The sequence below is a fragment of the Bombus fervidus genome, chromosome 11 (assembly GCF_041682495.2).
Source record: "Bombus fervidus isolate BK054 chromosome 11, iyBomFerv1, whole genome shotgun sequence".
Taxonomy (NCBI): Eukaryota; Metazoa; Arthropoda; class Insecta; order Hymenoptera; family Apidae; genus Bombus; species Bombus fervidus.
In genome coordinates, this window is record NC_091527.1 from 565,860 (window position 1) to 581,706 (window position 15,847).

A 15,847-nucleotide genomic window follows, 5' to 3' on the forward strand; every position below is an offset into this window, starting at 1 on the left:
TTAAAATGTATCTATCTCCTTCCAAAATTTCTGATATCACAAATGGACCCCTAAATTTCGGATCTAGTTTCGTTTGATTCCTTTCCTCATTTTCCTTTAATACAAAATCACCGACATTGAATTTAACTACTTTTGCTTTCGTTTTATCGAATCTTTCTTTATCGTACTTAGCGCTGTTCTCTATACTTTGTACGGCCTGTTGTCTTACGTTGGAGATATCTACTTCCTTTTCCTCGATATTTGCAGGTAGTAATAACCCATAGGGTCTTGCCGTTTTACTAATTAATAGTTCTAACGGACTCGATTTAGTCACACGGTTGGTGGTGCAATTCAAGGCTAATTGAATTTCTCCGATCGCGTCTTGCCAGGATCGTCCGGTCGTCTCTACTGTCGTAAACATATTTTTCAACGTCCCCATAGTACGCTCTACCTGTCCGTTAGCTCTACTAGCACCGGTTGCTTAGGTGAAGTTTGATTTGTTTATCCCGACAAAACTCTTGAAATTCCTTACCGGTAAAACATCGTCCTTAGTCCGCTATTACCCGAGAGGGGCTACCGAATAGGAATATGGCAGATTTGAGTGCCTTAACGGTGCTGAGTGAATCTATCTTACGGGTATGGTGTAAGTATACAAATGTAGTAAAGGCATCGATTAAGATAATGACATATTCTTTCGAATCATTCTTGCCGCTCAGTTTTCCCGTTAGATCTATGTGAATCGTATGCCAGGGTATGCTGGTCTTAGGTATGGGATGTAATTCGGCTTGTATTTTACCTGAATTTGCCTTAGAAATCTGACAAGCATGACAGTTCTCTACGAATTTGCGAACGTATTTCGCCATTCCTTCGAATCAGTAATACTCGTACAGTTTCTCAAGCGTTTTATCCCAACCTAAGTGCATAATCGCCTGGTGTACATGATTAATGACGGACCACCTAAAGCCTCTTGGTACGACGGGCAGGCAGAGGGTCCTGCCTCTCCTTTGTATCTTACGGTAATGGGTACTGGATCGTAGTTCGTACGTATTCGCGATGCCTTCCGCGAGCTCGTCGTTTTTCAATTTATTGGCGATTTCAAAGATTTGGGGATCGCGACGCTGTTCCGCTAGAAGCCAATCCTTTGAAATTTCGGTGAGATTAATCCTCTTTTCCTTGATTTCGCTAATAGGGATAGGGTCGATGTCGACAGGGTTACGCGAAAAGAAATCTACATGAATCATGCGTTTACCTTCTCGGTACATGATGTCAAACGTAAAAGTTTGTAGATAGGCCCACCACCTATAAACTCGGTCGGTCAATTTCACTTTATTGCGGGCTGCCCTCAACGAATTGCTATCAGTGACAACAAGAAATTCCCGTCCGTACAGATAGTGGCGAAAGTATTTAATGGCGTTTACAACTGCCAGCGTCTCTAGTTCATAAGAATGATACCTGGATTCCGCGGGACTCGTTCTTTTACTATAGTATTCTATTACCCGGTTTTTGCCGTCAATTTTGTGCATTAAAATTGCCCCATATCCGTCCGAACTAGCGTCCGTATGTAGTTCGATCGGGTAATTCGGGTTGAATATTACTAACACCGGCTCATTCGTCAGTACGGAAACTAATTTTTGTCTTATACTTTCGTGCCTATCTGTCCAAATTAAGTTTTTACTACCGGAAGTAAGCGCGTACAGCGGTTTCATTACTTGCGAAAATTTAGGTACGAATTTTCTAAAGTAGGAGGCTAAACCTATGAATTGCCTAAGTTGGGTGACAGTTGTTGGTGCTAGATTGGATAAAGAAGTCAAAGCTTGTACTTTACCAGGGTTGGGGCGAACCTCTCCGTTGTGGATCACGTACCCGAGATAAAGTACCGATGTCTTTAGGAAAGAACATTTGGAGAAATTGAAAGAGAACCCGGCGTTTACGAGGGTATTTAGTACGATGTGCAATCTATCTAGGGCTTGGTCTACTGATTCGGCAATAATTAGGACGTCACCTAGGTAAACGACGGCGTAAGAGTGTGCGAGGTCGCCTAAGGCATTTAGAATGGCCCTTTGGAAAACGGACGGTACATTCTTCAATCCGAACGGCATTGTTAGGCACTCGTACTGACCTCGCATTACCACTACATCGGTCTTTCTTTTGCCGGCAAATTACGAAGCTATGGATTCTCTAATTAGCGAACATTCGGCTCCAGAATCGAAACGAAATGAAAACGACTCATCCAGATGGCTTAGTTTACCCGTTGGAGATTCCACCACGCAGGAGTTGACTCAACATTCGTTATCAGAGTCGCGGTTTGTCTTCCGCAGTAACGGGCAGTTAAGCGCGATATGGCCTTCCTCGCGGCACTTGAAACAGGACACCTCGGATGATACAGCTGGTCGACTTTTCTCCGGGCGTCGTGTAGTCTCCTGTCCCTCGGTCTTCATCCTCGTACGGCGCTCCGCTATTTTATTCCCGGGGACACCGCAATAATGACACTTAATCCGGGGGTCGGACAGCTTCCGTCGTTTTGCTTCGGGGCCTGCCGATGAAGTTCTTGACGAAGGCGTCAGCCTCTTCTTCGCGTAGTGAAAAGCGTTCATTTCCGTAGCAAATTGTTCCAGAGTCTTGACGTCGCTTGTAAGCGCTATCTTCTCGGCACGCTCGTCGCGCAACTCAGGTGATAAAAGACGGCGGCGATCCCACTTCTGATGTCGGGTTGGGGTTAACACTTGGGTTTGGGGCGTGTAAAGAATCTGCGCCAGGGTCGCTCATCGTCGGTGTACAATCGATGATATCTTTTATTGTCACAAATTCAAGATACACTACCGGTCTCAACGATAATGATAATGATCGTGGAGTCGGTATAGCGAATCCACGGCCCACGGGATAACCGATCTAGTTTATTTCAAAGTCTAAGTCGAACTCGACTTACTCCTCGTGATACAAGGATCACTTGATTAACTCTTTGCTAAGACGTAGATTATTCACTGATCGTACAAACACACTAGGTATCTAACAAATGTGACTGTGAGAAAAGGAATGACTTTCCGTCGCAACGACGCTGCAGAGGAAAACTATGGTGGGATGTGCCTAAGGGCATGAGGTCATCGGATTCGTCAAAGAAAGCCTCCGCTCGGAGGGTGAGGGAAATAGACGTTGCTGTTAATTGGTTAATCTACATGTTGGCGGTTAGAAAAGGATGCTAGCCGCTCTCGAGAGAGAGTTCCTAGCGGGAAGCGTCATACGTGAGGAAAGCAGATCTCCCGTATCTTGCCGCAATAGGTGACAGATATACGGGCTGATATAATAAACACTGTTTGCCAATCTAAAGGACTTTAGTTAACCAGATCCTAAGATTTGTAACGGTTCCTCAGGCTATCTGAACATAAACTGCGAATGATGCGTCGGCATCTGGCGATCATCTTACCCAAAGAATGGGGTCTGTGTGTGGCCACTGGAATGTTTCATTGTCAAGTGTCGGTACGGCCAATTCTTTGAAGGAAAGCTATGTAACTTCATATCTCTGTTAGGTGGAACGTTCATCCCGTGGCCGTGGCTACACTCGGCGACCGGTCGTCGCCTCGAGGCCCAGATCATTGTCTCAAGTTTCGAATGGCTGTGTTTGGGTTATTTCGTGAATGCTATTGAGGTTTTTCCAAGTAATTCCAACGGGTGGCCCCGTTGTCCTTTCATCTCCGACATATATATACTTACAATACCTTACAATTTATCCACGCGTTTCTTTGATTCCACATACATCAAATAACCTTAACAAATATGTATTAGGTATATACATTCCATGTTCGGTTTGTATTACCCGGTATGTCAGTGATGCCAACTTAGGCATAACATAATTAACCAATTAATTTATTCAGTTTATGTATGTTGGTGTTCTATTGCAGTTATCCAATCAGATTAACTGTTCATCTAAACTGTTCAATCCGGCTTTACTGCAACGGGTCAATCAAGTTCATCTACAATTGGTATCTCAGGCTCTTCTGCCAATCAATCGTTCGTATTATGTTGTTTCAACATGGCACAGTCTGAATTCTACCTCACGCTTCGCAAATTATTACTCTTAATCTAATTTATTGTGTACTTGGTTTATTTTTACTACAACAATTTTTATTACTGTGATTTGTAATAATATACTGGTTTATAAAATGTACTATTCCATAATTACAGTATTATGTGCTATAGCTTATACCTAAACATCCCTGTTATCTATTAATAATATTAAATAATTTTTAAACCACTATATGAGTGTAATGGATTTGTAGAGGATTGGTAGTTAGAATAACGAGAACCTGCTGTTGCAACCCGTCAAATATATTTAAATTAAATAAATAAATATAGATAATGTCGTTGAGACGCTTGTACCGTGTATAAATCGCAAAATAAGATCGCTGATAAATACTCGATGAATGCTCGATAGATATTCGTAAATACTGCTCAATAACTCTAGATAACTCGTCGATAATAGAACTGATTCAGTTGCGTCCGTTTATTTATACTGGTCGGGGATAGTCGGAATATTCAAATTCGTCTTTGTTCGACGGTTGCACGTAGCGGTAACATTGTTTTGCCCGGAGTTTATTTATTATTAGATTACGTGTATCCTAACGATCTTGATACTCCGAAGCAAAACAACAACATGATTTGAATTGTCCTCTAACTCATGTGCCACTACATGTGCATAAATTGATAAATAACATATATTTAACTCTGAATACAACATAAATATACAAACTTATAAATAAATAACATGCATAAATGAGCTAACTATGATTAGTTAATCGCAAACTAAATAAGTAACTAAATAATTAATTAAATACATGAAATAAATTTAAATAAGATAAATATAAAACGTTTGTTTTGTGCGTACCATCTCGTTTATATTATGTTACAATGGTTTGTTTCATTATATTTAATGCTGCTAGTATATAAAAATGATGACTATCACTGTTATACTGATTATGATTAAAATATTACTTAATCGCTACTGTCTCATTGTTACTGAAAGGGGTCGCAAAGGCAAGATGGCGACAGTAGAAAACTATCCATGTGTCTTCAACTATTATATCACTTTTATATGTATTTCATTTCTATATGGTTAAGTATATGTTAATTTATAAAATTAAAAATGGTTTTCCTTTATTCCTTCGCAGTAGTGTCTGCTTGTGATGTATACTGATTTACGTGATTTCTGTGTTCTTAAACTCTTCGCCGAAAAGATAACCCAGATGTACTATCTTTAATTTCTCAATGACGTGTGTGAAGATTTTCGTCTATAATATCAAAATGAGCTCTATGAGCTCAGAATATGCGGTTCGTTGAAAATAATTAAAAATATTATGAGGCTTAGTGTGTAACAAAAAAAATTTTTATTTTAAGAAGGAAATGATAGCACATATACAATAAGAAAATAATAATCAACATAAATTATAACTAACAATAATTACTTATCAAACATATATACTTATTTAATAATGGGTACATCCCCCTCTATTTTCTATTACTTCTATTGTACGATTTGGTATCAACTTATATAGTTTCTGGATATAATTTTGACAACGTATCCCATTCGCGTACAATTGCATTTTTTAATTCTTGTACGTGTTGATATTGCTTTCCATTCTCGTATACGCCATGAACAAGTTCTGCCCAGCAATTTTCAATAATATTAAGATCCCGGGAGCGTGCAGGCCACGGCAAAATAGATATATTATTTTCATTAAAATATGATTGGACTAATCTTGATGTGTATACAAATACATTATCTTGTTGAAAGATGTAACCAGGTCCAGAAATGCGTTCTGCATGATTATTTATTTGTTTTTTGATTAAATTTATGTATCGGACACTATTCATTCTCCTATTAATGAACTTTATATTTGTCTTTCCGAAATAACCGATGCCGGCCCAAACCATCACGCTGCTTCCTCCCATTTGTCGTCGAATTGCTGACATTGTCTCTTTTCTTATGTCATGAAAATAATATTGGAACCCATCAGGACCATACAGGTGTTGAATCTTTTTCGTCTGAAAATAGTACCCTTCTCCATTTCTTTTTCCAATGCATTCTTTCTTTTGCAAAGCGTAAACGTTCTATTTTGTGTTTCGTTGATAACGAAGGTTTCTTTTTCGATTTTAGCCTCTTAATATCCTTACAGGATATTAGAACTCGACGAACACTTGAAACACTGGCACTAACACTAGATTTTTCCATTATTTGCTTCGTTGTTAACTGCGAGTTGGAAACGCTTATCACGATCGGATAACGATGACGGCCGACCAGTACTTTTCATTTTGCCATAATCTTCAACTTTTTTTAAGAAATTGTGTATTACTTTACGACTTGTTGATATTACTTTCGATATTTTTGCTTCTGATAGCTTTTGCTGTTTTAGTTCAAGAATTTTTTTTTTCAGACTCGTTTAATTTTTTTCCGCGTCCCATACTTACAAATTTATATAATATTGTACTTAAATCTTTACTCGTTGATAGATCATGAACTACTGAGCAATTTCTAAACATATTAACAGAGAGTGCTATCATTTTGACCTTAGTATGGAACAGTTTTTCTTTGTTATAGACAAACAGCTACGTCATTATGACTTATTTACAGCAAGCCGTATATTCCGAGCTCATAATGTTTTGATATTATACGTTACAGACGAAAAGCTTTACACGCGTCATTGAGAAATTAAAGATAGCACACCTGGGCTATCTTTTTGGCGAAGAGTGTAAGATTATGCACTCTTCATCTCTAAAATGTGTTCCTCATGTGTGTGCATTTATGCAGTTCGATGTCGTTCCGGTATAATTTGCATCATTCACAGTCATATTACAGTGATTATGTGTGTATCTGAATTTGAACACTATATATTACTTTACTAAGTTTTAAATCTACGTGCTCAAAGGCTTTTTTTTTGTACGTGGGGAAATCCTCATGGACATTTCGCCGCTCTGGGAAACGGCTGGATAGCGTCGGACTTTACCGACTGAAACCCCACGGTGGTCCGCCTGACGCTCAATAGGGATGCATCTGGATCCCTTTCGAATTACAGCCGGAGCACTCCTGCGTCTTCTCCCATCTGAGAAAGTCGTTCCTAGGTTAGTTGGGGCATTGGCAGGGATCACCCCTCTCAACGCTATCCCCTAGGCCGTCGTGCAAGTCTGAGGAGATCCCAGATCCTCCACGGCGTGTCGGCGTGTCCTTTGGCGCGGAACCCTACAAGCGTGGGATGTTCTCACCCTCTCCCGTTCTGTTCGCTAATTTACAAGCATTACTCCTTCGCAATAGGAGCGGAGTACGAGGAACTCTTGTTGCCCCCTCAGCATTGCTTTCACAACTGACGAGGGGTCTAATCTCTCGCCAATCGCTAGTTGCAGAATAAGATGGGGGGCCTCCCACGTCGGACAAAACTCCAGCGTGTGCTGGGCCGTGTCCTCACGCTCTCCACAGTGGTGACAGGTGTTCGTCACCTTTTTTCTGATTTTCTGCAGGTATTCCCCGAATATTCCATGTCCTGCGAGCACTTACGTCGTCCGGAAAGATATCGAAAGCCCTCCGCGGCCCCTCCAAATCTCCCAATTTGGGAGGGCCGATTTAACACCTCTCGTCTAGCTTCCCCCCCTCCCCCAGGTCTGAAAGGGAAATCCCCGCCTGAGTTCAGGCCTCTCCGGTTAATAAAATCTAGTAAGTGCCGCCGAAAGGCGACAATGTATTACCATTTATATGTGTTCCATCCTGATCTAAAGGAGTGCTAAACGTCTCTCCTTTCATACTACATATGTGCTCAAAGGCTAACATATCCCTATTCTAACACGGTTTCGTTTATTATTTGATTTAATATTTCCACACGTGCTTATAATTCATATGATGTATGCAGCAATCAGTGCATTTGGTTATTAACCTAGTGCACCTGCCATTGGCTATAATAATTATAGAGATATTAAATTCTTATAAAATTTAATAACGCAAAATTCGTATTAATTATTTCTAAATACGTGTTACTATTTGAATTATCATTACTTTCCAATTTTATCATCACATTGTAGTATGGACAAACACCTGTATTTATATATTTGTTCGACTGTTCGCGGAGAGACGCGCTCGCGGTAGAGTGCAAAATGAGAGTCGTAAATTCTCGTTACGATACAATAATCAACGCCACGAATCAGCCGGTTCCCTATCTCGATTAAGATAGTAGAGGTGGTTGAATGATTATAACACTGAATATTGTTGATATAATGATTATAACAGTTTAAATATACATTTTGAAAAACTTTGAAGACTTAAGTATTTATATAAAAAGGCAGGTGGGTAAGCATGAGTGCTGGCCACCCCCAATTAAAGGTCGCTCTGTACATGGGAAAAACCCCCTTTGCCATATTTTCCCGAAATGGACAATAACCTTAAGGAATGCTTCAAATTAAAAGATACTCGTGTGGCCTTAAGGGCCTTAACTATAAAAAATGTTAAAATTTATGATGATTACTTAGGATTATTGCGGGTCCGAGATAAGGATATTTAGATATCTGGTTGCCATCTTGCCCGTAATATAGAGTCTGGTTTATGTAGAGGATCACGAAACGTAACACCTTCGTTAAACTTTAGTTGTTACCCAGCTCCTCGTATGTTATTCTAGCGTAAGAAGAGAAGGAATCGAGGAAGATTTAACTAGAGTGGTTCGAGGAAATTCCTGCAGAAGTCTTCAATGCCCACGTGCGCCATCGCCTTTCCGGACAAGTAGGGGTTTCGCTCGTCATATGATCATTGTGAGTATGTCCCATCAGATGTAACCTCTTGAAAATTTCCCTGATCATATTATTTTAATTTTGGTTATAAATAAAAATATCTAAGCGTGTTGTGGTTTTATTTCCCTAAACTTTTATTCCTAATTCCATTTTGCCCAGAATTATGGCTCGCATTATTTGCGAGTTACGACGCATTCTTTTCCTGTCCCACCTTACGGCTCATGTGAAGCGCGAGACGTGACAACAAGTACGTGCACAACTGTGTCAAATACAATCTTTTTGGTAATTTCGTTAAAATTTATCGTTATTCTGCTCCCGTTTAAGATATCCTGACAACCAAACGCTAGTTTCACTCCATTTTGAAGCCGGATGCTGCGTACGTCAGTTTTAACAAGTACACGCAATCTTTTTGAGAGCTTCATTGAAATAAGCCCAAAACTGCGCAAAATGCAATCTTTTGAAGAATTGGATTGAAATTTGCAGTTATTCCGCTCCCGCTTAGGGTATCCTGACAATTAAAAGCTGGTTTCGCTCATATTTTTAATGCCGAATATCAGGCATTAAAAATTATATACTTTCAACGTCAAGTGCCAGCAAAAAGGAAAACTTCTTGGAAAAGACATGAACAACACTTGCAAGAGAACCATATCAGCAAAACAAGAACTTCTTGGAAAGGACATCGACAGAAACAAAAACTGCGGCATCCACGAGGATAATTACGTGCCGATCGAATAAATAATCACGTGACAATTATCTCATGATTATTTTAATATAAATAAGGGTAGCCGCTTAAAACGTAGGTTCAGTTCAGTTATTAATTGCAGGCGATAACGTTAGTCAGTTTATGAGTTATACAGTTCAATTATAGAGGGATAGTCAGTGAGTCAGTTTAATTCAGTTAAAATCAGTCTGTTATAAAATTTAGTTAAATTCAGTTGGTTATAGAATTCAGTTAAAATCAATCTGTTATAAAATTCAGTTAAATTCAGTCGGTTATAGAACTCAATAAAATCAGTTACATTTAGTCATTACCGAATGTGCAGTTATTAATTGTCAGCCGGTAACATACATCAGTAATAAAGAGTCAGTCAAGAGATTCACTCAGTGTTAACATCAAGTAGTTATAATGACATAGTTCAATCAGTATACTATTTAGAACAATATTTCCGTAGTGCGATCGATAATACATATATAAGCAAAGTGAGAGTTTTAATCATTGTAACATTCTCCTCTTTAATAATTTCGGCTTGAACTACATTTATTACTCGAATAAAATCTTTCGTTAAAATATTCACTCGGGTTTTCTTTATACAATAATTGAGAATAGTAAACATATAAAACTACCGTTAGCTGTTGTAACCTTTGACCCTGACGTGGTTGAAAGAATCGTTCGTGTTACGTAGGTTAGCCTTGCGCTCCATGGCAGAGAAAAGCGGCGAAACAGCGCATCTCGCCGCGATTGAACGCAAGGTGGAAGAGCTATGTCCTTCGCTGATCCAGATGATGGAGGAACGCCTCGAAAACATCGAAAGAAGAAGAGAAAAGGAGGTCGTCTCGGACATGACCACGAGAAGGGTGGAGCCTGGAGTTCCAAACACTCCAGCGATCAAGGAAGAACAAGGGGCTGCCATGGAATGGCAGACCGTTGAAAGAAGAAACAGAAAGAAGAAGGAGCAAGGTGGAGAAACAACCGGCGAAGATAACTCCAGAGGCAGGAGCGAAGAGCCCAAGGAAAGCCCTGGAGTGAGGGTCGGAGAGCGTGCGAAGAGAGGGAGACAAGCTGCATCTCCCACACATACCGCGAACATCGGCGGCGACCATCACACTGAAGGACAAGTCGGACAAATCCTACGCGAAGGTGTTAGTCGCGGCCAAGGATAATGTCCCTCTGGCCGAGGTCGGCATCAAGGCTGTAAGAATGCGTAAAACTATGACCGGAGGAGTCGTTCTGGAGGTCTCCGAGGACCAGAAGAGAGAGAAGGCTGCCGTATTTGCAGCACGGCTGACACAGATCCTAGATCTGAGCAAGGTCCGCGTGGCGACACCCTTCCGAGCCGCGGAAGTAAGGGTGACCAGAACAGACATCTCGGTCACCAAGGAGGAAATTAGTGGAAATTATTAGGAAATTCCTGGCGAAGGAGGGTGGTTGCAAAGCGGAGGACGTCCAACTGGGAGAGATCCGCTTCGCTCGAAATGGTCCCGGGGCAGTGAGGAAACTGACCCATGCTGGAGTCGAGTATAAATTCAATAATTGACTAAAATAAAATTTTAAAAATTGTCGATTTCCAAACAGGAGATCGAGTTCTTTATGTCCACTCAATTTATACAATAATTAAATAGTATTTGCGGTTTGCGACGATAGACTTTTTAATATTCAGGCTAGTTCAGATTTATTCAGACTGACTTGGATAATTTTGAAGGGAGTATTTATATTCTTTATTCGTTGGAGTGGGAGAAGGCTTTAGTCGTACTTATCATATATTTCTGAGAACGGGTAGAGTGACCGAATGCCACCCAGATGGCTGAGAACGAATGCTATCCAGACGGTCACAAGTGATAAGGCGCTTGGAATTTTAACTTATCGCATAGTTAGTCGAATTTCGAAAGTGGAAGCTCATCGAGCGAAGACCTTTGCAATGCCAGAGGTGCCTGGAGATTGGGTATATAAGGAGGACATGCGCCTCCAAGGAGGACAGGGGGCACCTGTGCTACAGATGCGGAGGCTAGGGACAGCAAGCTAAAGAATGCATGGCCGCGAACCCGAAATGCCTGATTTGCTGCGCCCCCCCCCCCCCCAAGAAGGCAACAAGGGGAACCACCCGCGGATCCGCGGTCGCAAGTGGCAACAAAGAAGGCTCGCCGCCGCAGGGAACCCCCGACCCTAAGCCCGCGAACAAGGAGGCTGGCGCGGAGGATGCCATGAAAGCAATCACCTTAGGTAACTAAGAACATGCGCATCCTCTAAGCCAACCTGGAACGGTCAGGAAGGGCGCAAGACCTGCTCTTCCAAACAATCCGAGAGAACGCGGTCGCCATAGCGGTGGTGGCCGAACCATACAGAGTTCTGGATGCTCCGGACTAGGCCGGAGATACGGGGGAAATGGTTGCTATCACCTGGACATCAACGCCAGGGGCATTCGCCCACGGAGCCCCGCTGGAGCGCGGTAACAGATACGTCGCGGTTGAGTGAGCAGGAATGATGGTGGTGTGCTTGTACGTGTCACCCAACAGCGGATGTGCAGCGTTCGAGGAATTCCTGGACGGGGTTGTCGACTGCGTCAGGCACCTTCCTCGGCAGGTGCTCGTCCTGAGAGATTTCAACACACATTCCACGGAATGAGGAAACCCCAGGACTAACGTGCACGGCTGCGTGCTGTCAGATTGGGCCGCGGGACTTGAACTCCTGTTGGAGAACAGGGGCTCTGTCAGCACCTGCGTGACGTGGAGGGGTGCTCCGTCGTTGACATTACATGGGCCTACCCTGACGCATTCAGACGGATCTCAGGCTGGAGAGTGGCTGAAGGGCTTGAGACGCTCTCGGACCACCTCTACATATTCCTAGAGGTGAAAGACACATTTGGACCTGGAACGGCGACCGCGGGTAATGGCCGTGGCTCGCTGAAAGGAAGACGCGCGCGTCCGCCACCAAGGTGGAAGATCAAGGAAAGGGACGAAGATTTGCTTCGAGCGCCCGCAACAGTGGCCAAGAACGTTCACTGAGACATGCCGGCAATATACGATACGTCCATGCCGCGAATCACGCTGGACACCGGGCGAAGCAGAGCCGTATGTTGATGGACCTCCGACATCGCGGAGCTGAGGACGAGATGTGTCCAGGTTCGAAGACGGTATCAGAGGAGTCGCCGCAGACGACGACGCGACGAGGAAAAAATTTCCCTGCGCTACCGAGCGTACCGCGTGCTACGGCGCTCGCTACAAAAGAAGATCAAGGTCGCGAAGGACCATGCTTGGTCTGACCTGGTTGAAGCAGTCGAGTCCGACCCATGGGGAAGGCCATACAGTACGGTGACAAGAAAACTTCGCGCGAAGGGCCCCCTGGCAACGACGGAGATGGAACCGGCGCTGCTGCTGCTGCAGATCATCTGGACGCTCTTCCTCCGTAAGAGAACATCATGACAGAACAGCCGCAGGAAATAACCTGGACGGTGGTGTGGACAGATGACTGGGAAGTCACGGAGACAGAGTTGTGGGAGGCGACCAGAAGAATAGTCTCCCGCGACGTGGCGCCGGGCCCGGACGGGATCTCCGGCCGGATCTGGAGTCTACCTCCGCGCATGGCGGACGGCAAGGCTGATCTTGCTCCGTAAAGTGGGCCGACCGACGACTTTGTCACGTAAAATAAAAAAGAGAAATCGAAGACGAAAAATAAAAGATAAAAATAAAGAAATAAGAAGAGAGAATTTATTTCTTAGCACTTGGTTTACACTAACTATAATTCACTTCTGAACTCCAGCCGCGACTTTTCAAGACTGAAGCTCTTACAACTACTTGACTTTCGGCGGAATCCGATTCGTTTTCTTTGTCATCCCTCAATATCGCTACTATCAACGCGTTTGTTAGGCGTTCTCGAACATTGGGCAAAAGGACCGTTGGGATATTGAGAATTCATTAGGCACCTCGCTTCGGCGATATACATTGTCACCAAGTGCCGCCACATCTTTATTTCCGTCATCAGCCCATCGGTTCCGAAGCGCGGGCTGGTCTCTGATGTGGATTGAGATGTGGTTGATGATACAACTTCGCCGTCGGCATACCGGCCGATATGCATGCTGGACAAGATCGGCAAGCTCCTCAAGAGAGTAGTCGCCGCCTGTCTGGAAAGACACATGTCGGGGCGGGTGCCGGGTTGGCACGAAAGCCAGTACGGCTTCCGGAAGGGATGTTCGACGATCGACGCGGTCAAACGCGTACGGGCACTTACGGAAAAAATGGTTTCCCGAAATGTCGTGAAGTTAGCGGTTATTCTGGATATTGTCAACGCGTTCAACACTATGTCGTGGGACAGGATAATGGCAGCACTAGAACATTTCGAAGTTCCCAGCTACCTCATTCGGCTGATCCGCGCCTACCTCGACGACAGGTGGGTATGTTATGCCAGCAGGAAGGGAGAGGAAACGCGACCCGTCGAGCGCGGCGTTTTGCAGGGCTACGTTTTGGGACCGATCCTGTGGATCATTGCGTACTACAAGGTATTGCACTGCCCGCTGCCTCCTGGCGTGGCCATGGTGTGCTACGCGGTCGACACTCTGGTCCTGGTCGGAGGTCGCGGGTGGCACGTGACGTTACGCATCGGCGAAGTCGCAACGGCCTGCGAGATACGTGCTGTGCGCGGACTGGGCCTGAGGGTCTCCCCTGCGAAGTCGGAGGCCATCTGGTTCTACGATAAGAACAGGCGAGGGACTCCTCCGCCCGGCCTGAGCATAAGCATGGTGGGCGAAATCGTCGGGAAGGGATTGCAGATGAAACACCTGGGTCTCGTCATCGACAGCCAGTGGACGTTCGAGCCGCACTTCGACTCCATGATTCCGAAGGTGTCGGCGGCGGCCAATGCGGTATGCGGCCTGCTGCCGAACATCGGCGGGGCGGGAGTCGTGGTGCGTGGTCCGACTATACGAGGGCGTCGTTCGGTCCTGATTGATGTATCGGGTCCTGGTATGGGCGGACGATCTGATAGCGATTCGTCGCAGCATCCTGCTCCTCAGGAGGTTGCACAGGGTAGCCGCCATCAGAATCGGCAGGGGATACCGAACGGTGTCCTACGCGTCGGCGACCGTTCTGGCCGCATCTCCACCGTGGGAGCTTCGGGCGTTGGTGCTCAAAAGGAGATACACCCACATGAGAGCACTGGACCCGGAAGAGGACTCGGACGAGCAGGCGGCCCCAGACGACCTAGGAACTGCCGAGGAGGATGCGTGGGACCAGTGGCGGTCTCAGCTGATCAACGAGGGAGGCGCACATCGAAGCGTCGAGACCGTCCTCCCAAGTTGGGAGGCATGGAGGAGCCGACGCGGTCTCCCGCTGTCCTTCAGGATGACACAGGTGCTCACAGGACACGGCGTGTTCGGCGAATACCTGATGAAAATCGGACGCAAGACGACGGACATCTGCCACCACTGCTGGGAGGGCTGGGACACAGTGCAGCACACACTGAAAACTTATCCGGTGTGGGAACTGGCCCGCTACGCCTTGCGTCTCGTTATAGGCGAGAGATTGACCTCCTCGGCGATCGCAAAAGCGATGCTGAGCGAGCCGCAAAAATACGAGGCTGTCCGCCTCTTCTGCGAGCGAGTTACGCTCGTAAAGGAGCGGGCAGAAAGGGAGAGAAAGAGAAACTCTCACCCCTGTAGGATAACGCGATGGAGGGGGATGGTGTTCAGGCAACCCAGAGTTAGCGCCAGGGGCAATGGCCTCCACTGGTGCCAATACATTAGGATCGGCTCGATCAAGACGTCGCGGGGAATGGGTAGTAATTCGCAAAGACCGAGACCACGGAGCATTCTTATCATACGCGTAGGCAGGCCATCGTGGAGTTTTAGTCGGTAAGAGTCCGACACTGCTCTGCAAGAACGACATTACAAAAATGGGAACAGTATTTTCAATCCTTAGGTAACAAATACATCGCCATAGGAGACTTCAATGCAAAGCACACGGCTCAAGAATTAACACACCCCGAGGTAAAATACTAGAAAAATATATTGGAAGTAGTAATCTCAACATATTATCTACAGGAAGACCAACATACTGGCCGACAGATCTAAACAAACTTCCTGACTTGCTTGCTTTTGCAGTTATAAAAGGACGAACCGCAAATAAATTATAAATAACACCCAGTCTTGAGCCGATCATATACCGATAATAATAGAATAAACAAGCGAACCAATACTTTATAGCAATCCAAAGACACTTTGCAATAAAAGCACCGAATGGCAAACATTTAAAGAACTAATCGAGAGCAAAACACTCGAACATATCGAACAGGCAGTAACAACATTGACAGAAATTATACAAGAAACAGCATGAGCAACTACTATTTATGAACCAAACAACAGGCAAACAAAAATAATTCCATGACAAAATCAGAGAAAAAAGG

At 44.4% G+C, this 15,847-nt stretch overlaps 1 protein-coding gene and 1 non-coding gene across 2 annotated transcripts; one reads left to right on the top strand and one right to left on the bottom strand.

Annotated features, from left to right (window-relative positions):
• Positions 1 to 7,664: 7,664 nt before the first annotated feature.
• LOC139992602 (U6atac minor spliceosomal RNA) lies at positions 7,665 to 7,769 on the bottom strand. Its single transcript, XR_011801160.1, has one exon. It is a non-coding gene; the product is annotated as a U6atac minor spliceosomal RNA (small nuclear RNA).
• Positions 7,770 to 8,631: 862 nt separating this feature from the next.
• Positions 8,632 to 11,929, top strand: LOC141445850 (uncharacterized). The gene is made up of 2 exons (XM_074111960.1): positions 8,632 to 8,757; positions 10,140 to 11,929. The coding sequence occupies exon 2, from the start codon at positions 10,156 to 10,158 to the stop codon at positions 10,615 to 10,617; it is 462 nt and encodes a 153-aa protein (XP_073968061.1). The 5' UTR covers positions 8,632 to 8,757; positions 10,140 to 10,155; the 3' UTR covers positions 10,618 to 11,929.
• The last annotated feature ends 3,918 nt before the right edge of the window (positions 11,930 to 15,847 follow it).